Raw genomic sequence first — 22,729 nt, 5'->3', positions numbered from 1 at the left:
CTAGGGCCATATATTTAAGTTTACTGCCCCCATTGCCGTGCTGTCTCAGTCTGGATATCTCAATACCCTGTGATACCTCAGTTTATAGGGCTGCCCCACTCCAGAGACGAAGGCTGTGCCGAGCTACCTGCAGGCACAGTTTGGGGACGGATCACTCACAAATGGGGTGACCCCAGCACCCCACACCGGGCCATCCCACAGAGCTGACACCCAGCACCCTTCCCCAGCTGGGAACCCGACGGCTCAGCCGGCAGATCCACGACTACTACTTCAGCATCGGGACCCCAAGATAACTTGGGGGGGACCCGCCGCACCCCGACCCTCCCTCCCCGCGCCGAGGTGAGGGCGGCACCCTCCGGGGGGGAGACCCCGGCCCCTCCCTTCGTACGCAGGGCGGGCAGGGCAGCGCCGGGAGGAGTGGCCGGCCGGGGCGGCCCCAATAAATAGCCCTCGGCGGGGCGGCGGCGGGAGGAGCCGTCGGAGCCGCCGCTGTCGCCGTTGCGCCGGCCGCGGGCAGAGTCAGCACCGCGGACAGCGCCCCCTCTGCGCCCCCCTCCGCGCCCCCTCCGCGCCCCCTCCGCGCCCCCTCCGCGCCCCCTCCGCGCCCCCCTCCATCATCATGACGGCGGAGAGCCACCTGCAGGGCGTGGAGATCTCGGCCGCCCAGTTCTTCGAGATCTGGCACCACTACGACTCCGACGGTGACTCTCGTCCCCTCCCCGGGGCGGCAGGGGGGCGGCTGGAAGGGGGGCTGCGAGAGGGGAGGGGGACACAGCCGCTGGAGGAGGGGGGTGGAGAGGGATCCCCGCTCCGCCACCGCCGCCCCCAGCGGCTTTGGGGTCGGGGTTGGGGTTGGGGTCGGGCGAGGTGTGCCGGGAGCCCCCCCGGAGGCAGCCCTCGGGCCGAGGAGTCTCTGCCGGCGCTGAAGAGCGGAAAGAGTTTGGAGGGAGCGGTGGCCGCAAGCGTAACTCTTTTTGTTGTAGGCAATGGGTACATGGATGGGAAGGAGCTACAAAACTTCATCCAGGAGCTGCAGCAGGCGAGGAAGAAGGCAGGCTTGGTAGGTTAACGTTTCGCCCCCCGTTTTTCCGTCTCCTCCGGGAAAGAAGAGTTTTCTTGAGCAAACTCTGGTGCCCCGATTCCTCCCCTGCCCTGTGGCCATCACACGGTGCATAGAGGAGCCTCAGCAGGCACAGGGAAGTAGGGCAGTTAGAAATCTACAGGTTTAACATGAAATATGTCGTCTGGTTTGGAGAGGAGAGACCAGGGTCCATCTATCTGGAGATCAGGTCCCGTTCACATCTCACCAGGCTACAAGCTGATACGTCTAAAACGGCTTTAAAAAGGTCAGCAAATGCATGCACGTTACCCTTTTGTCATGGATGGGACTTTATCCCATCACAACCAAGCCAGTTATGTATTGATACTTAAAAAAAGAGATGGAGATAGAAAAGAAAAGAAAAACCAGCAAGCACTTAAGTTAGTTGGACTGTGCTTTAATTTCGTGCGTAATGGGCAGCATGGGCTGAAATGCATTTCTGCCCCTTGCTGGTCAGTAAATAGATCTGCAGATGACTGCCAGCCACTTCGTGCCCTTCTCCAGTGTTGTACACCAAGAATACGAGTATCAAATCCTCGTAGTTTAAATTGCTCACAGGGACAGCAAAGTTTTTGACAATGTTGTCAATGCAATTCTGTGCATGAGTTATTAATGTATTAATCATAAATGTCCTCCAAACTATACCCACTTAGAAAAAAAGGAAGGGGGTGGGGGGGGGGAGAGAGGAGAGAGAAATGATTCCGTATAAAGATTTGAATTAAAATAGAAGTAAAATTTTTTAACAACTTAATTACACTTAAAATAATTAGCATCAATTTCAAATATATATAAATATATCAAATTTATTGTAGTCAATCTATGCAGAAATACTTCTGAAGTAACAGTAAAATTTTAATTAACTGAACGACATGTGTGCATGGATGAAATAGATTATTACTTCATATAAGTATACCTCCAAATTGAGCAATAGCTTTTCAATAATTAACTTTGTTTTAAAGTTGTTGTATATTTTAGAAGTGACTGCCGGAAAAAAAATATTATGCACCAGTTTATTCTGTGAAAATTTTTATCTTAGTAATTATATGAGTGTAAACTTCACGGATCTGAAAATCTGTCCACCAGCAATGCCTCTAATGTTACTGCAGTCTTGGTATCAGTTAAGTCTTCTTATAGCCATTGGTGTAGACACTCATTTTCATGAGTGTTAATAATTTAAAACTAAAATTTCAAAGAACTTCACAAAAAATAGTAAATGAATGTGGCTTCTTTTAGAAAGAAAAAATTATATTTTTGAGTATTTTTTTTCTCGGAGAAGGCTAAACACAACTTCAGTATCTTTCGGGTAGTTCAGCAGAACAAATCTCTCTTCCATAGTAAAGTGCAGGAAACTTAAGTATGTCCATTAGAAAGGAGATACTGAAGCCTGTGTATATTTAGTATCAATGGTATTCTCAGTAGAAATCCTTATACGATTTTCAGAAGTTAAAGCAAATGAATTAGAAGCTCAAGGGGAAAATATCAATTGTTTCAAAATCAGACTCTTTTCTCCCTCCAAGAAAGTTTGCACCTCCTCTTAAAAAAAAAAAAATAAAATAAAAAAAATAAAAGAGCCTGGTCAAAGTAACACAGAAAAGCCTATCAGGATTATTCTTATCTGCTACGTTACATTTATGCTGTCTTTTGCATAACCTCTGCCTGTATCTCACATTTTTTTTTTTTTTTGGAAAATGCTGAGGTGTTTAATTAAGTTTTTCTTTGCCATTTCTCTGAATCAATCTTGGTTTTGGAACTTTCTTTTGAAAAGAGCAATCATATTGATCTGTAGCAACATCGTATTTGGTACTTGGTCCATTGGCTCTCCTTTTGGTAGATGTTATGTGCTAAAGTCTTTTTCTAGATTATGGATATGTGTCATCTTAGGTTTCAAATCTAAGCTGATTCTTGGATTTGAAGGCTCATTTGCCAAACAAGCATCTCATCAGTTCGTGTCTTGTCTCATGGGATACTAATTCAGTAGCTTCGAATTTCTTTCCTTTTGCCAGAAGGGACACGTTGAGAAACTAGTGTAGGTTATATGTCATTTCCTTGGCTGTCCTTCTTTTAACACCCCAAAGCTTCTTTGTCATCATTAACTTCTGCATTTCAGGTCACTCTCCTGCTCACTATTTTTGAAATATTCAATTATGCATTCTTCATAGCTGGATTTTACATCAGTCATGCCATATGCATTAAAGAATCACATTGATTCTGTCATTGAATAGGATGGTTTAACATTTCCCAATATTCTTCCCAACTACAGAGCTGTTCTAATTATGTTCTAATTCTAACCCTTTTATTAATCCACTCGGTAAGCCTGTACTTTCACAGTTGCTTTTTCTCAGACGGAGCAGTAGCATGCAACCCGACTGATGTTAGCCCCATGACTGGAACTGCCTTTGCTCCAGAGGGTGCATGTGCAGTCAGAGGTGTCAGGGCTTGGGCTTTCTTTTGGTCACACTGTGTGTTTTCATTGTGGTAGACAGTGAATTGATCTGACATACTTTCAGACACTTTGAAAGAACTGCCACTTTCTAAAGATAAAAACTGTATAACTATATAGGCATAGCTTCCATTTGCTGTGGCCCACTTTTTATGCCTTACGTTCTCTACTTAGGTGTGCCCATTGCCAGAAGAAACTGTAGGGTGTTTCGACAAAGAGGTCAACAGAGAGGCAATCAGTGGGTCTTAGACAAGTTTTTCCACATTTGTTACTTACTTTCTCTGCAAATGCAGATGACGACAGTATTTCTCCAGAGAAATATGTGATTTAATAGATGTTTATGAATGCAGTCATGGTAAGTGTTTCTGTAGTGCCATCTGTACTTACGTTTTTAAAATCATTCCAAAAAAGCTCCAAGTTCCACTTGGTTGGATAAGCGTCTTTTAAGAGGTGAGATGAAGGTGTGAAGGACTTGTTTCTTAATTTCAAGTGTTGCACACTGCATCTGTATCAAGATTAGGACTGGACTTGGTTAAATTTAAGCAAGCCTTTTTGACTGAAAACATTTATTTGAATAACATGACCTGAAAAATTCGTCAACAAGCTCAAGAGTAACTGAAGTGAACACAAAGGGGAAAAAAAATTTTCTGGACAACATACATCTTGTTTTGTATAGCCTGTAAGCAATTATGCCTCCTTCAACAGCTGGACGCTGGCGCTGCAGAGGTGCTACGAGAAGGATTAGCAAAATATTTAACTAGGACTAATTAAAATCCAGGTGTCTAAATTCTCCATTCCAGCTGCTAAGCAAACGTGCCCACTTTGGGATCAGTAGATGAGAGGTGACATTGAACTGCATTGTATTAATAACAACATCTCTAATTAAAGCCACGGCAAATTACTAACCTGCCATGGATGACTTTGACATAAATAGGATACTAGGCCATGATTGTATCAGCTATAAAGAACTGACATTTTAGGTAGCTTTTGTAGTTGAAATTTGGGACAAATTACAACAGAGTTTGTACAGCTGAGATTCCCTGTGTCTCCAGTGAGAGAATCACTTAGGTCCTATGTAATCAGATCTATTAGAGCAACTAAAACTTTAATCTAAAGACTGCTGTATCATCATCTATAACCGTAGAATTGTCAAATATTTTATCACAGCTGTAGTCCTGATTCTTGCTGCATGGTTTTACTAGCTTAGACCAATAGGAAATGTAAAGAAAATCAGAAGTTTAATCAGTGTTGAAGGTTGATGACAGCCTATAGAAAAGCAAAGCATGTCCAGTTGAAGTGTCGGTTCAAGTATTTAGATACTCACCCTGAGGCTGGCACCTTTGCTGTAGCCTAGGCATAAGACAGTCTTCGAGTACAAATGTATATCAAGAGATATAATTTATACAATGAACAGCTGTGCTGACTTCATTCTGTCAGATTTAAGGTACTCCTCAAAGCTTTCTCCCTCCCAAACCTGCTTCTCTACGTTACAGCAGTGACATTTGGATACTGTTTTTATGATAACTAAATACTAAGCAGTGAAAAACGTGATAGTCTTATTCGTTTTTTTAGAGCTAAAATTGTTCAGGTAGGATCAACTCAAGGATGTGTAAAGACTATATTGGTGTTCAGATGTATTATACTGAAATGTTCCTTATTTTGAAGGATGTTGCACTGCCTTGAAGTTTGTCATTTAAAAATGAAAACATAGAAAATTGACTAATAATTACCCATGAAATTCACTGTTATCCCCTTAAACAATGGAGCTGTTATACACGTCTTCCAACACATCTTAATTTTTTCATTCTGTAAACTAAAATAGGAGTATTTAGATCCAAGTATTTAGATGTCAATCATTCACATTGACTATAATATAACCCTTTGGGAAGCAAAATTTATCACGGTGACATTATTCATCATAAAAAATTACTCAATTCCATAACAACTTGAGGAATCTAGCTACAGTAAGTGTGAATGCTTTGTTAACTGTAGTAAATTATTTGGTGACTATTAGAATGCTCCAAGTAGTTTGTATATGTTTCTCTGTATCTTATAAATGACAATTCTCTCATTATAACTTCACAGGATTTAACACCCGAAATGAAAGCTTTTGTGGACCAATATGGCAAAGCTACTGATGGGAAAATAGGAATAGTCGAGGTAAGATAATTACTTTATAACAAATGACTAGCATGTTTATGTGTAGAAAATATATTTAGCACAGAACAATATGAACATATTATGTAAATAGTTTGGATTTTTAGTAACACAGAAAATTCTTTCTCTGTCTTAGAATCTTTAGCATTTTTTTCACTAATGAATTTTTTTCCTTACCAAAAAGTAAAGTGCTCCTTACCATTCTCCAGATAATTTCAGTAAATTTCATTTAGCTTTGCATGCTTTATTCAGTACAAATAAGCATTAATAGCAATTTAGTTTTCCTGTGAAGTAGCTAACAGCTCCATTTTAGAAATTTAAATTGTGAAAAATAAATATGATCTATTTCTACGTATGATTTTGAATTAATGCTCTGTCACCACTCTTATAATTAGGGCATCACACAAGTGAATGTAACTAGGCAGTCACTATATGTAGCTTATTCTAAAACACACGTATATGATAAAATAGCACGTTAATCATGTTAAATTTAATCAAAATTTTAACAGTAGTTGTGATCCAAACCTTTCTTGAACTTTAACAAAACCTGAGGGAGAAAATTCCTGTTTCTTCCTCCCTCTTTCTAAAGAGAACAGATACGCAGTCAGCCAAACTCCTCTACACTTACAGGCTCTCAACAACTGTATAATTTAGACATCTAGTAAGTAGGGAACCAACGTGTTTTCTCTTACTTTCATTGTCCAGTGCTGCAAATCAAAAAGGAGAATTTGTTGGGTTACAGCTTGAGAAGTCACTATTTCAAGCCTAAACCTACAACTCATTTATGTCACACTGAGTGCTTTGAGACTGAGGCATTATTATTAAATGCTATTATTAGATGCTTTTTTTCTTTTTTTTTCTTTTTTTTTTCTTTTCTGGTAATAAGAAATTTGACCTAGAGAGCTAATTAAGAAACAGCTAGATACAAGCCAGGTCTGCAAAATTTCTACAGTGACTAACTTTGGGTCAGTAGCTATTTTTAAAATAGAGGACTGAATAGAATTTGTAAAAGTCAATAGGATATATCACTGCTGATATAATAGATCACTTCAGGATATCTTTTGTCCTCTGTCACATGTCTGAATTGCAAATATTTGTTTAAATGCGTATCTATGACTAAACTATGGAAATATGAACAGTTTCTTTCACTTACAGCTATAATCTATTCTAAAAATGCATCTTTTGACAATATTAGCATTGGTGTAATTCTGCATCTGAAAAGAACGAGTGTTAATTTGGACTAACAAATTGTTTGTTTGCACTAATAAATGCTTATTCATTTGCTATTGAATAATCCTGTTTAATTTAGTATTTTTGAATACATGTAATAGAAGCATTATATGCTAGAAGAATGTGTAGAGAGTACCTGCAAAAGACTCTGGTTCTTTGCCTAGGGAAGATAACCGAGAGTTTTGCCTTTCGAGTTCTATTTCTGATTATACTATTGACTTAATGGGTAAAGGTGATCAAATCCCACAAGGCCTAATACTGTAAGGTGCTTACCACCTCCAGTGAACTGCCAACCACGTTCAGCATCCACTGAAGCCACTGAATATTGACAGCTCTCCGTTCAGTGACTGAAGGGAATTTTTCCCTTAATATAGCAGCTTCCTAACCCAAAGGCTATATTTTTTTTCACTGACATCAGCAAGAAGCTTGATTTGGAAAATGCTGATGGGACTCAGACTATGTTGTACGTGCAGTATGGTACTAAAGTTGCTATTTGGACTTGATTCTCCTTCCTTGTAAATAAAAACGTCCACTAATTTCGGATTGCTCCCATTTGCATTGTACAGCAAACACTTTTCCTGAAAAAGTATATGATTGCTGTTTAAAAAAAAAATACATAAATGCATTCAGCCTTCCAGTCATCATAATGAATACCCCAGCAACTGAAGGAAAATGTCCTAGCAGATAATGAATTTTCAAGGAGAGGTTTGTTGGGCTAAGATATAGGGGAGGCCTGGGTGTCTTCACAGAGGAAGGAGTGGATTTTCAGCTTTGTGCTCAGATTAAGTGTCGATTCTGTCTTTGGAAGCACACTGTACTTAGCCCACTAGCTTTTATCCAGTGCCTACAAGCTAAGTGCAGAGCCTGACCTGTCCACTACCTTGCCATTTTGTAAGAGACCTTTAGTTCACCTTTTGTACTCAGGCCAATGCTTGCACAAAAATGTGAAGGTGGAACCTGGGGGTTTGAAACTCAGGACTGCAGTAATTCCACGTCCACATTATTTGACACTTCCACCATAAAAATAACTACCTATTAGCCTAAAATATTATTTTTACTTCTGTTCTCTATTATAAGATTTTGAGAAGCAAATTCACTGAGTTATATGAAAGATATCTTAATGATCAACAAAATTTATTTAGAGAACAATTCTAGCAAATAATTCTGACATTGTTTTAATTACTGAGAGTATTTTTTCTGTTATGTATCCTATAAAGATCTATATTAACTTGCAGCTGAGTAGAGAGCAGTCAAGCCAGCCTTGGGCTTTGATATTGTCCTCTATTACTCATGATAAAGAAATAGCTGATATTCTCCATAAAAGCATCAGAGTGCACAGAAGGACCTCCAAAACTGCCTCTGTTTACATGCAGGAGAACTCCTGGCAGTCTGCACTCTTACTGAACCACGCTCACAGGGTCCCAACATGCCCGTACTCATAAAGAAGTCTTCATCAGAAACAGCAGCAGGTTCCCATCTTTCTTCTCCGTATCAGGGACTGGGAAATTCCCTATCCCTTACTACTGCAGACTTTTCAGTGAAAAGCAATTTAATGCTATTTGATGCTAGGACAACTGGACTTCTTTTTAGCTATTGTTCATACTGTGCTAAAGGGCTGGAAAGAAGGAAAACAGGAAAGACTTATTTTTGGCAGAAGTCTGAGCTAATATTGAATATTGATCCACTATATCTTTGTAATGCAAAAGTCTGTGCTTTTCTCTGTGTGAGACCTACAAAGGGCAGGAGGTATAGTTTAAAATAATTTTCTTCCCCGGGTAATATATTCTGTGCCTCATATCCAGTTAGGTACAGCTAGTAAGCTGTTAATGATGCTTTGGAAAGTTCTTGTTTTGTATTTAGCACCCTTGCAAAATTCACCAAAGTTAGCTATAGCTGTCCCCCTAACCAGGACTTCCAGTTCCCACGCACGTAGACACTTTTTCATTGTCATAATCAGTCCCTTCCCTCTGCTGTTTTTTATAATCAGTCCTTCCATCCAATGTTTACTCTTCAGTTGCAATGCTGATTTACTCCAAAAGTCAAAGCCCCCTCCCATGGGAGAAACAAAGAAAAGTTTCCATAAATCAGTACAAAGTTCCACAGATTTAGCTGTTGCGTATATACGAATGTGCACTTACCCATTTATGTATATGCCATTTATAATGGAGTAGATTTCAAAGGCTGCTGACAAAAACACATTGTTTAAGTTGATTAGGTTTGGTTTTCAGCCATTTAGCAAAAGCACTCAGAACGCGGTGATGTGCTTGGCAGTCTGTAATCAACTGCTCCATTTCTGTAAGGAGAGTACTCTGACGCATGTTTTCAGTTGTACCAGCACTTAGCGGATATCACTCATTTCTTGCACAGATAATTTTAGAGAAACTAGAGATCTGTTTCCATCACCTTGTTGTGCCTATAGAGTGAGAGGGAGAGCTGAAGTCACCTACAGTGCAACGAGAATCAAATAAAAAATAAAAAAATCAAGCAATCAGACAATAGTACGGAAGAAGGCAATAGCAGAACAAGGGATTTTAGGATGTGAAATGAATGCACAGAAACAAAAAATCTGAATACAAATTTTAAGATGGGGCTACAGGAAGTCTGCAGATGTCATTTTTCATAAAAGAATGCAGCTAAGAAATCCTGCTTTCTCCATTTTCTCTTCCTAGTAAGCACAGCTGGTCTATTCTTCAAGTAAAAAGTTTTCCCTAATCAAAACATATTTCATACATTTTGAGCACAGAAAAAAAATATTAGGCTTTTGTTAAAAACAAATCATGATTTTACATGAAATTATATAGCATACTCTCCATCTTCTACATTTGTCACTTGCCAAAATTGAGTTATAGTAAATGAACATTTTCAAAAATCAGTACAATAATGTCTGATTTTAAAAAAGCCTTTTGTAGAGCATAGGCATTGGAAAAACCACCCCTGATTTTGCAGGGCTAAAAGCCCTTTTGATTCCCTTATGGTATTTATAGCTCTTCTTGAACACATCTCTGTGCCTGACAAATGATCGCCAGTTGCCATCTCCTTACCCTACCCACATTCTTTTTCCCTCCTTTTTTTTTTCCATTTATTTTTCTGCTTTCCTTACACGTGTTCTTCACGTCAGTGTTCCTGTCTCCTTCTTCTCTTACTCAGTACCTGTCAGTAGTCTTTCTACCTCACTTTCTTAATTCATGGTCCTTCACACTCATCCTCTATACATCCATGCTTTCTTCGCACTGATTCTAAGGTTCTCACCACAGATCCTGACTCTGCATAGGTGAATTTTTTCCCTCTTTCCCTAGCTGCCCTTTCAGTAAATTATTTCACTGCCTTCTCTCAGACCTCACTTCTGTTTAACCTTGATGAACGTGGCAAAGCCAGAAGTTTTTCAGCGGCATCTTCTAAACATTTTGGCTAATGGGATGAAGCTTCCAGTGGGGTCACAATGGGGTAGTGGGATCATGAAAAATCCCTTGCTTCTGTTAAAGGTTTCATACTCTAAGGCTCAGCTGGGCTAATGAACAATCAAAATTTAATATTTTTAAAAATCTGTTACAGCTTGCTCAGATATTACCGACGGAGGAGAATTTCCTGTTGTTCTTCAGGTGCCAGCAGCTAAAGTCAAGTGAAGACTTCATGCAGGTACAGTGTGAAAAGTTTTCTTTTGTAAAATCACCCAAGACCCGATTGCCATAAATACATCATCAAATCGCCCGTGTTCTGATTGCAGACATGGAGAAAATACGACAGCGACCACAGTGGCTTCATTGATTCTGAGGAACTTAAGGTAAGCTGATACCTGTGAGTGTGCACAAAATGAGAGCAGGCATTGGATTACAGGCACGGGATCTTTTTCTTCAGACACCCGCTGGTGTATGTGTTTGCATTTCAGACACGACTGAAAAGCAATATGATTAGCTGATGTTTTTATCACCAGTGAATTACTTTAAGTGCACCTCTAATCTGATAAATGTTTCTAAAAACGTGGTTTAATTTGGATCGATGTTTGTCTCAAGTGACTGAGGATAGCAGGTACTCTAGTTTAGAAGTAAGAAAGGTGATTTCTGCCAAGGGAAACCAGATAGGCCTGTGAAAGCTATGTTGTTCCTTTTTTGTTTGGTTGGTTTTGATTTTAGTTTTTTTTTAGGGTGGAGGGTTAGCATTGTGATTTTTCTTTTTCCCCTAAGGGCATCATGACCACTAATCGCAATGCTTCTGGGTATATTAGGCTCTCTCAAGTATCACGTAATCCATACAGTTTCCACTGTAATACTGTTAGGCTAACACGGCTGGACTTGTGCTGCCCCTGCTTAGATAACTTGATGGGAATTTGATATCAGTTTTAATACGCGCAAAAAGATGTTCAGAGGGAACCTCCTGTGTTCCAGTTTGTGCCCATTGCCTCTTGTCCTCAGCACCACTGTAAAGATCATATAGCTCTGTCCTAATTGCACCCTCCCTTCAGCTATATATAGACATTGGTAAGATCCCCCCGGAGCCTTCTCTTCTCCAGGCTGAACAGTCCCAGCTCTCTCAGCCTCTCCTCAGAGGAGAGATGCTCACATACGGCAGAGTCTGAGCAGAAAGAGGCCATTTTCTACAGTTCAATTGCTGTAGCTTAAATCCATCTGGAATATTTTGTCCTTATGTGGTATTCTAAAGAAGAGCTACATAAACTTTATTAACCAGAGTACCAGGAGGTCAAACCACCTGAAATCCTTACAGCTCTTCTGTTAAGAACAGGACTCCAAATGATAAAATTCAGTTTATTCCTTTTCCCTTCCTCTTTGAGTTTGGTACCTGTATGACATTTGACAAGGATCCCTCCTTGAGGTAGCCCTCAGACAGACGAGCCCATTTTTGGCTGCCTGCTTGCAGTGGGTCGGTGTGTCTGAAGCTGTGAGGAGCAGGAGGAGGCCACGCATGCAGCACTTGGGAACTCTCCAGCTGTTAGACGGTTCCTCTAGGACTGTTGCTACTGCTGTAATTTTAAATAGACTTGAAAAAGCAGGGCTGATTGAGGACCAGTTGAAGAACTAAGAAATTTTAACTGGTCCTAATGGTCCCTCTCTCTTGTGCGGTGAGATTTTGTTTGCCTCAGAGAAACAGGCCATTTTAAAACTCTGAAAAGAAGACATAAATGTCCAATTGTATTTTTAGGAATGGTAGACATTTTTTGACAAGCCCAAACATTTTAAGTATTTGCTATGTATGTTTATGTTATATCCGCATAAAACTTTTGAAGAGAAATTTAAGCTGGAAATGAGCAAAACTTTCCAGCAACAATAACGGCAGTGGAATGGGGCAGGCAGACTCCCCATCGCTGCCTGTATTTCAGAGCGGTTTAACAATAGCTCAGATCAGACAATGACGTGGGACATTCAGATATCAGTGATTCTGCCTTGAGACATGGAGATGGACTGGGTAGCCTTTCAACATCCTTCCCAGTCCTATTTTCTGTCAAAGGACACAAGATTAAACATTTCTCCATAAAGTCCATTTACAACATTTCAGTCATGGTCTTTGTGTAGAAACTAATAGGAAGGCCTTTCAGCACAGAGGGGGCCAGACTGAAAGAGCTGTACTAGTAAGTAATACGGCTATTAACATGGCTGCATTCAAATTCAGGGATGAATATACATATATTCAAATTGATTTTCTTACGAATTACTCTATTTTCTATCTTGAAATGTGACCCAAACTTCCACAGAGATAATGGCACTCCAACTAATGATAGTAATTAGTACTTCACTGAGCACTGACAGACATACAGACATTTCAGATCTTGTAATAAGCTTGGCAAATAAATTGATATCCTTCTTTTTAATGTTACTAGTACAGCGATTTAAACCACTGCATGGAGAGAAATAATCTTATTTTTTAAAGTGAAAATGTCTGATGTTTAAAATGCCTATTTAAAAAGTCATGGGATACCATGTCAGGTTCTTGTTCTAAAAAATAATAAATCTGATGAAACTGGCTGCACACATATAAAGGATAAGGTTCCCACCTTATCCTGAAGGAGGAATATAGGTTAACGTGTTCACTTCTGGCATCAGGTAGTGCCATAGGCAAGGAGAAAACTTGATTAATCATTGATCTTTTCTGTAAAATCGTTCCTACGTTGCAAGAAGTAATTAGACATCCAAATTTTCCAAGCAGTCTCAAGGTTAATTAGTTTAATTTACTGATAAAGCTGATTAGAAAGCCAAACTATTTTTTCCAAATTCACAATACAACAAATGGCATACAATGTATAATGTTTTATGAGTCACTTTTTCCAAATAAAACTGTAGTATACTGGAACTGATCAAAATAAATTGTTGTGGACCTAACTGTTAATTACTACTTCTTTTCATACTTATTTTGAACTTCAGCAGTAAATATTAAAGTGGGAGTAAAATAGTATTTCCCATTACTTTAATCTGAAATTACCAAGTCAAGCATTTTATACAGTATTAAAAATTCACATATTGCTCTCTATTTATTTTAACAGAGCTTCTTGAAAGATTTATTACAGAAAGCAAATAAGCAGATTGAAGACTCAAAGCTAACAGAATACACAGAAATAATGGTAAGATTATTTACGGGCATATTTCATCAAGATTGGTTTAATCCAAATTGTGTTTATCTTTAGCCACTGGAAGGTTCCAAATGATTTGGAGCCCCACCAGGTCCTAATAAGGCCAGATGTGTCATTGCAACGCAGACATGAATCGTGGCATCAAGCACTGCAAGTACTCCTGCAGCCACGCAACTCTAATGTGTAGCTTTTCACTGCTGCTGTAAAAATGCTCAGGAATTCTGAATCTTCTTGGTGTTTACATAACATTAGATCAAGTCATAGTATGGTGCAAATAGTTTTCCCGATATGCTTTCCCATGCCATTAGGTGTAAAACTAAAGTCTTCAGAGTTCACAGGAGAAAAATTGTGCCTGTCATAAGATTAAGTATGTTGTTATGCTTAGATCAAATTAATTTGAGGCGTCCTTCTATATTTTCCTTTCTAGCTGTGCTGTAGTGTTTGTCTCTTGTTCTAAAAGCAATTAGTGCATGGTGGTTTCTTAACAGATTTACAAGCACCTCACTGTTCTTGTTTCCTCCGTGTAATTACAAAAGAAGAAATTAATGCTTTAGATAAACACTAGAACAAAACTGTCACTTCCCTGGCCTTAAATCAGCTTGTCCTAGAGGCGTTCCTTCTATCTCACCACTCTGGTGCTCCATGGTAGAGACCGCTATGGCTTCTGAATGGACATTTCAAAAAGAAAAGAAAAAATCAGAATTCTTGTCTTCAGGAAATGTATAACAGTATGTTTGTGTTTTCCCAGTTTGGATTAATCCTAAAATATTATTATCAAAAACACGTTAGGTAAACACACAAGCCCTCAAACTGGCCCAAAGCCTAATATTGATTGATCAAAACTGTGTCTTTCCTGACAGAAGTCTGCTTGTTTGTTGTACCAATACAAGCCATTTATGTACAGTTATTCACTGGTGAAGACAACACGTGCGTTCTGTTTGTTTAGGGAGATTTTGGACCTTCATCTTAAACTGTCCTCTCAGTTCTGGCCTCTGCAGAGAGACACATTGACAAAGAATTAGCAGCAAAGTAACAGGAAAGAAATTATAAAACCAACTCTCACATAATCTCCCCAGAAACTAGAAAAGAAGACTGATGGAAAACATACAGCACCGAGCAGCTGCAGGCAGGCAGGCACAGCATGACACTAACAACCCATCAAAATATGTTGACTTTACAGCTCCTACTGCTTACCTCCTCCAAATGTAAATCTCCTTTCATGTGGAATGCATATAAGGCAGATGCTTCTATAGGAGGAAAGCAGGTGTTAAAAGGAGCCAGGGTGTTACACAGACTGCTTATAGAATTGGTCCCTATTCTGGTCTCCATTGTCATTTTTTAGTGAATTACCAAAGTGAAATAGGGTATTTTTTTCATGGAATTGTTTCTGTGTTTAAAAGGATGTACACTTACCTCAATGAAAGACTCCACTTTTCCTCTTCTCTAAAAATTACATCTAAAATTACTGTGATTGAAAGTGATGGGATGGAGTGTGGGTGGTGGTGTTTTCAGTACAATGCTTAAAAATGCTTTGTACAGTTTGCTGCTTTTATGACTCTTTTATACAGCAAAGGCAAAATAATATTTGAAGGTAGAAAAATGGAACTATATAGACATAAAAATTGGCAGAGACATAAAAATTAATCCTACACAGCATTAATACCTCTAGGTACTTCCATGTGTGCTGTTTGTGCCCCTGAATCCTTTCAAGGGCTGAATGGAAAGCACTTTAATACAGTAGGATGATTAAAAATGATTAGAAATAGTATGCACTTATTTTGTCAAATTACATCAATATATTTATTCTTATAATTTAGTTATAATTACTTGGAGACATTTAATTTCCCATTTTAATACTATCAACAAAATGTCTTGGTTGTCTAGAGCATCTCTTTGGTCTTTTCTTGAAATATATCACAGAAACAGAATGTGATCTTTACTTACATATTTAGACCTAGCAGCCAATTGAATAAAACATCTATTATTTCCTAAGGAAGTGAATGCCTTGAATTCTATTGAACTTTACCTGAATGTTGTTTCACTTTTATGAATAGAGAATAATGATGCTATTGTTAGATCATGACATGAAGTCAAAAGTAAAATGTTATCATGTCAACACTTCTCTCCCTTATAAATAATTACATGCACGTTTCTCATATGGGACAATCATCACTGTAGGCAGGTTAAGACCTATCTTAGAGTAGGTTAATCAGAATTGTTCATCTCATTTCTTATCAGGCTTTTGCAGTAGAATTAATTACTATAAATCACTTCTTCAGCACTTTAAATAAACGTATTACACTGTAAACGTGGCAGTTTGAAACCTGGAGCCATCATTTCAGTTTTAAGTTAAGCATAAATTTCACTGAATTTGTTTTCCAAAGAAGCATTTTCTTTATCATGGTGATTAATTGTGATTAGTAATGTAAAAATATATATTCTTTCAGCTCAGGATGTTTGATGCAAACAACGATGGAAAGCTGGAGCTTACTGAACTGGCCAGGTATGCCTTCTGTCTCTTTTCATAAAAAATATCATACCAATTGATGTAAATATGCTGAATTTGTTTTATTTTGTTTTGGTTTTTTTTTGTCTCTAAAGGCTACTCCCAGTACAGGAAAATTTTCTTATTAAATTTCAGGTATGAATATTTATCATCTTAAGGTTACACTGTTACCATCACACATAATAGGCCCATTAATGATCTTTTTTTTCTCTTGGTGTTTAGGGTGTCAAAATGTGTGCAAAAGAGTTCAATAAAGCCTTTGAGATGTATGATCAAGTAAGTCTTCAGAAAACCTTTTTAGTAATTTAGTAGATTGAGGGCACTTATTTTCTGAAGTTGAAAACTAGCCGTAACCTCCGAGAGAAAAAATAAATGCTTAAAATTCCCTTTAATATTATTTTTCAGGATGGGAATGGATACATTGATGAGAATGAACTTGATGCACTGCTGAAGGATCTCTGTGAAAAGAACAAAAAGGTAATCCTAGAGGGCTTTTTTCCCCTTAGAGATTAGATTTAATTTGGATTTTAAGGACACTTTAATCCACCCAATTAAGATAAATATAGAACTTCTAAGTCATAATTCCTGAAGTCAAAGCACAACTAAAAATCTTGGCAGAAGTCATAGCAGTGTAAAGCCTTAACTAAGGGAGTTGTGATTACACAGCAACACTATCAAAAGCTTGTTTCCGAGACATCAGCTATCAGCAATCTAACATATGCCTATAACATGGATCATGTACAAATATATAACAACATTTTCAATGTGTTACTGTTGGACAGGCTGAGAACACCCTTTTTTTTTTTCACCTTATTTTCTGCCATTGGCAGCAAACTTGTTCATGCTGACAACTAAACAGGATTATAAAGCATTATCTGTTCTTTAAATAGGAATTAGACATTAACAACCTTGCAACATACAAGAAAAGCATCATGGCCTTGTCTGATGGAGGAAAGCTGTACCGAGCAGAACTGGCTCTCATTCTCTGCGCTGAGGAAAATTAGAACTCTTCTCTCATGTCCACTTAACTAGTGATGTACTCTATCTACACAATAACTGTGCACTATAAGGGAGTAGGCTGTATTTTTAAACTGCATATAGAAAATTAGCCAGGATGTGTGGCACATTCCTTTGAGTTTGTTTCTATACTGTTTGTAATGTACAGTTTTTGTAACAATAAGATTGATAAAGAGAATGTCTATGTTTGGGCCAGTCTGTATATTCAAAAGAAACTAAAATATGTTGGCTTTTTTTTTTTTTTGGCTTTCATAAACACAGCTGGAAAAAATATATATACCTGCTGACATTTTGTGGTCATCATATCCTTTGACACTTGCAACATTTTTCCTTGTTGATCCACATAACATAAAGGTCTCTCTCCCAATTACAACTAATTATTTTTTTTTAATATATAATACAAATTCAGACAACACATTATTTAGGTCTGAAATAGGAAAGAGAAGTTGGCATGTCTGATCTCCAAAAGTTACCAAGGCATCAAGGAATATTGTCAGTTGTCAAACTACCCAGTTACAGGTCTGTGCTCTCTGCAGTTTTTTGATTACTCTTCTTGTTATGAACTGATAGCATATAGGTGAAGCATTTATCTCCTTGCAGTAGTTGACAAAAATACAGTGTTTTCAATCTAGCTGTTTAACTTTACTGAATTTAAACATAGGCACTTCAGAAACAAATGCCTTTAATCTGTCTTGGAATCCTGGCTAAGTGACAGGTAGCATAGTTAATACACAGATTAACATATAAGTGTACCTTTCATGACTATTGCTGTGTCAGAGAATATGACAATCCATTTTCTAAACTATTTTCACATTTTGCAGGTTATAATTATTCTAGTAAATTGCTGTTTTTACATCATATTCTGTGTAATCTGTAATTAAATTTAATATCCTAAGTCTGTTGTTGTCTAGTATGTCTATCATGTCTATCTCCTGGATTCTTTTTTCTGTACCATATAAAGGACAAAAAAACTATTTTGAAAAATTGTGCCTCCTTAGATTACATTGGATTACTAATCTGTAATAATAGTATTAAAATTTAACACTAAAATAAACAAAAGATCTAGTAAATATTTTATACCAATTTAGTAATTCGGTTTACATGGTAAGCTCTGCTTTTATTAGTCTAGAGTTGTTTGTTTTTTTTTTTTTTAAGTGAGAACTATATGGATATGGCTCTTCTATCTTCCTCCCCCCCATTTTTTTTTTTTCACTAGCTCTTCTTTTACTTTACACCAGTTTTATGCCAGCACAACTCCATGAACATCCAGGTCATCACTCCAGGTATCTTCTTGTATAAGAAGGAAATTGGGCTGTGTCTTAAAGCCAATAAATCTATGTTGCCTTCATTTAAAGCTGTTTCAGAAGCAATTCCAGGTTAGAAGATTAGCTATATATAACTTCTCAAATGCATCTCTGTGTCTTACTTAACAAGCAGAAGGAAATGCATTTTATTTGAAACGTGTCTCTAACAATGAGGCTCAGATCCTTCAAGATTATTCTGGCACTGAACTCCCACTGAAATTAATCCGTGACCTCAGGTGAACTCAGGCGACTAAATGCCTGTTTCAGGAATGGCCTGGTAGCCCCAGGCTCTCTCAGCCTTGGAAAGTTAAGGAATATGTGGTGTAGGACGGATCTTCACTGAAGAAAGGCTCAAAAATGGAAGTGAATTTAAGCTAGCTCATTCTTATGGCTTTACTCCCACTCCACGCACAGTGATTTAACTTCTCACCTGCTTGTTCTCTCTATGCAATGTGAACTACAACTGTGTATGTTAACTGAAGGAACAATGAATAGATTATCTGCCTATCAGTACAATAAATGATTGATATTGTTCATCCTGTGCAGCTGAAACCCTGGATTTTGCCTTATTTTAACAGTGCTAAAAAAAAATAAATGATGTAACGTGACTGTTTGTTAGTAACACCACAGTGGCAGATAAAGCATTTAAAGTGTTTAGACAAAAAGTCATCACAGAAACTGGGATCTGTCTTCTAAGCATAAGCAAAGTTACCTGTCAAAGACTTGCTCCGAAGTCATCCTGCTCCTACCACTCTTGGCAATCAGCTCTCTCGTTACAGCAGTTCTCAGCTACCTGCAGAGGGAATGCTTCTTGCAGTTATTTCTTATATATACTTGGATCAAAAGACAGTGATTTAGCAACACCATTCTAGCAAAGGTGTCTACTATATCAGTGCAAAGCTAAACTATAGCAAATATGGCTAAGGCAAAACTTCTGTAAAAAGTCCAGGCTTTCAAATCTCTTCAGTGCTCCTGGGCAGAGGTCTTAGAACTGGTAGGGTTCAGGTAGAACAAGGGTTAGGAAAATAAAAGAGGCGATGATAGGGAAGACAGCAAGCTTCTTTCTTCTGACAGATACTTAGGGACAAAAGAAGGTTGAAAGTAAAATATTCCATACTGTACATGTCAAATACAGATAAGAGCACTGAGAGCCAGTAGTGCTTCATGTAAAATGAACGTCTCACAAAACATGCATACATTGCTGCTAGAACGCTGCTTACACTAGGATTAAGTATTTATTTCATTAGACAACATTATAAAAAAAATTACTGATTAATTTCCATTTGGCAACTTGTGCATTCATACTAAGCTCCCATCATAATCATTGGTTGCTGAGGTGTACTGAAATCCACACCTGCTTGCTGTGTCTACAGAGAGGCTCCGAATCCATATTTAGGAATGTAAAATATATTTGGCCTGGTTTTTGTAGTGCTGAGCACCTCCAAATCCCTCTGAAATCAACTGAAGTTGTTCTACGCCAATTAAAAGCAGGCCAATGCACCAAAATCCCAAAGATCATTTTATTTTACTGTGCATTAAATTATCACATAAAGACTGGTGGGTTTTTTACCTAGTCTAAAGTGGGGTTCCAAGTTTGGTGACTACAACACAAAGATGCTCCATGGAATTAAATAAAGTTACAAATTTCCTTGCAATTCAGCTTTTTATGGGTTATCAGCATGTGAAAAAAATCGTAGAATTATAGGGTATTCAGAGTTGGAAGGGCCCCACATCGAGTCCTGGCTCCATACAGGGCCACCCAAAAATCAGACCAATGTCTGAGAGCATTGTCCAAATGCTCCTTGAGCTCCAGCAGCTCAGTGCCATGACCACTGCCCTGGGGAGCCTGTCCCAGTGCCCGACCACCCTCTGGGTGCAGAACCTTTCCCTAACGCCCAGCCTGACCCTCCCCTGTCGCAGCTTGACTCCATTCCCTCGGGTCCTGTCGCTGTCCCCAGAGAGCAGAGCTCAGCGCCTGCCCCTCCGCTCCCCTCGTGAGGGAGCTGCAGGCCGCCATGAGGCCTCCCCTCAGCCTGCTCTGCTCTGGGCTGAACAAACCAAGGGACCTCATCTGCTCTTCATACGTCTTACCCTCTAGACCCCTCACTATCTTTGTAGACCTCCTTTGGACACTCCCTAATAGTTTTATGTCCTTCTTATACTGTGGCATTTCAAACTGCACACAGTGCCTAAGGTGAGACCGCAGAGCAGGACAATCCCTTCCCTCGACTGGCTGGCAGTGCTGGGCCTGAGGCACCCCAGGGTAGGGTCGGCCCTCCTGGCTGCCAGGGCACACTGGTGACTCCAGTTCAGCTTGCTGTCAACCAGAACCCCCAGATCCCTTTCCACAGGGCTGCTACCCAGCTTCTCGTCCCCCATTCTGCACGTACAGCCAAGGTTGTCCCACCCCAGATACAGAATCTGGCACTAGCTCTTGTTAAATTTCACATGGTTGGTGATTGTCCAGCCCTCTAATTTGTCAAGATCTCTCTGCAAGGCCTCTCTACCCTCAAGGGAGTCAACAGCTCCTCCTAATTTACTATCATCTGCAAACTCACTCAGTATGCATTCAAGTCCTGCCTCCAGATCACTTATAAAAACATTGAAGGAAACTAGACTTAAAACAAGTAAAGACGAAAGAAGCAGCTCATGTGCCGATGAACTTGGAAGCCCATATGGACACACAGGAACCCATAACTTCCTCAAATAGCATCCACTTCTGCTTGTAAAGCAGATTCTCAAACTGGTAAATAATAGAAATATCCTCAACAGTAATTGAATTAAAGAGGAGGGAATTCCAAACCAAAGATTGACAGGAGTTCTTGTATCATTACTAAGAGGTAATACAACTAATCTCTTTTCATTAGCAACTTAAAATGCATAAATTGTTTATAAACCTCTACTATAATACAACGCCACTTTTAGAGCACTGAATTAACGTAAGTAAATGTAACAGAGATTCCAAGTAAACCAACAACTGAAATAAAAAGTGGAATTTCAAAATTTAATCAAGCAGTCAAGATGTACTTCTCAGTTGAAAACAGACAATGCATATTGCTTTGCTACAGTACGTCTGAGCTCATGGGAGTGGTAAGACCTTTGACTGACAGGTCAAGCAAAAGTCATTTTTTAAAAAGGGCACTTGCATTCCAGTTTTCCTTGTAATCCGTGAAAATTAAACTGACAGTGCAACCCCACTGACTCCTTTTGTGATCTCCCATGTACACCATCACTTTTTTCTGACTGATTCACTTACCTTCTTGCCCCTCCAACTTCATGAAATTATTAAGCTGCACAATACTTTTTTTCATATTCCCTTTTACCACCTGGCTCGTTGGCAATCTGAAGTAAGGTCAGAAATGTAACAGTCCCAAGGGAAATAAATCAGCATAATGCAGTGTGTAGAACATGGATACCATCTCCTGCCATTTTTGCTGTTTTGAATAAACCAGCTGTGATAACTATGCTTTTTATGTCAGACTGAGAGAAGAATGCACAACATACAACTGCAGAGCATGCTTACGGGTTGGGCACCTTGTGGGATTTACTTTCTTGATCTTTCCCCCCATGTTTAACCCAAGACTTATGTTTTGTAAACTAAAAGTAACATGCTAGTCTCCCTGCTTCAGATGATTAGGTTCTAAGGGAAAGCTGGAAAGTGTACCCACCGTGCTGTTCAGATGCAACAGCAGTAACTTAAGGTCATGCAAATGTATTGCAATGTTGGAGACTGAACATGGTTATCCTGAATCTCACTCCAGTATTTTAACCATATAACAAACCCTCCTACATTAAGACTTCAGCATACCTGTGGATGCAAGAAACCAGTGGGAATTTACTTTTATCAAGTGCCCATCTCCAGAGGATACCCTAGTATCGTAAAGAAACACTTGATCACACCACAGCTCACAAACACACCTTTGAAAAACATTTTTTGCAACTTTTTATTTTTAAGGTGTCAAAGCCTTATACACAATTGTGTCCCACATGAAGAGAAATTTTAAGCATCTGCAAAGAATGACAAGCGTAGAACAGTATTTCTGGGCATAACTTCCCAGATATATGAATTACTTTTAGGGGATAGACATGGATATCACGTAAAAAATTTATCTCAGCAGTAGACCTGGCAAAACCCAAGATGCTTTGAAAATAAAGCTGTATGTTTAAGAGACATCTTCAAAGCTGCTATCATCAGCACATTTTCATTTTTTTTTTTTTATTATCTGTGGCACAGACAATATTCAGTCCCCCACAGGACCATCACTCAGGAGAAACCTGGTACATGGAAACTGTATTATCATTCCGCCAAGCCTGCACAGTTCACCTTTTCAGTAGAACATATGTTAGCTTGCTTCATCTTTGCATTAAGGCAATCAAATGATCCCAAATCAGAGGCTGG

The 22,729-nt window shown here is 38.9% G+C and overlaps 1 protein-coding gene across 1 annotated transcript; it reads left to right on the top strand.

Moving 5' to 3' along the window:
- Nucleotides 1–553: 553 nt before the first annotated feature.
- Nucleotides 554–18,882, top strand: CALB1 (calbindin 1). The gene is made up of 11 exons (XM_066990581.1): nucleotides 554–701; nucleotides 984–1,060; nucleotides 5,625–5,699; nucleotides 10,479–10,562; nucleotides 10,651–10,707; nucleotides 13,417–13,494; nucleotides 15,951–16,006; nucleotides 16,105–16,144; nucleotides 16,232–16,285; nucleotides 16,415–16,486; nucleotides 16,900–18,882. The coding sequence occupies exons 1-11, from the start codon at nucleotides 620–622 to the stop codon at nucleotides 17,011–17,013; spliced, it is 789 nt and encodes a 262-aa protein (XP_066846682.1). The 5' UTR covers nucleotides 554–619; the 3' UTR covers nucleotides 17,014–18,882.
- The last annotated feature ends 3,847 nt before the right edge of the window (nucleotides 18,883–22,729 follow it).

Source organism: Anser cygnoides, chromosome 2 (genome assembly GCF_040182565.1).
Source record: "Anser cygnoides isolate HZ-2024a breed goose chromosome 2, Taihu_goose_T2T_genome, whole genome shotgun sequence".
Classification (NCBI taxonomy): Eukaryota; Metazoa; Chordata; class Aves; order Anseriformes; family Anatidae; genus Anser; species Anser cygnoides.
This window is presented reverse-complemented; position numbering and strand designations above follow the sequence as displayed.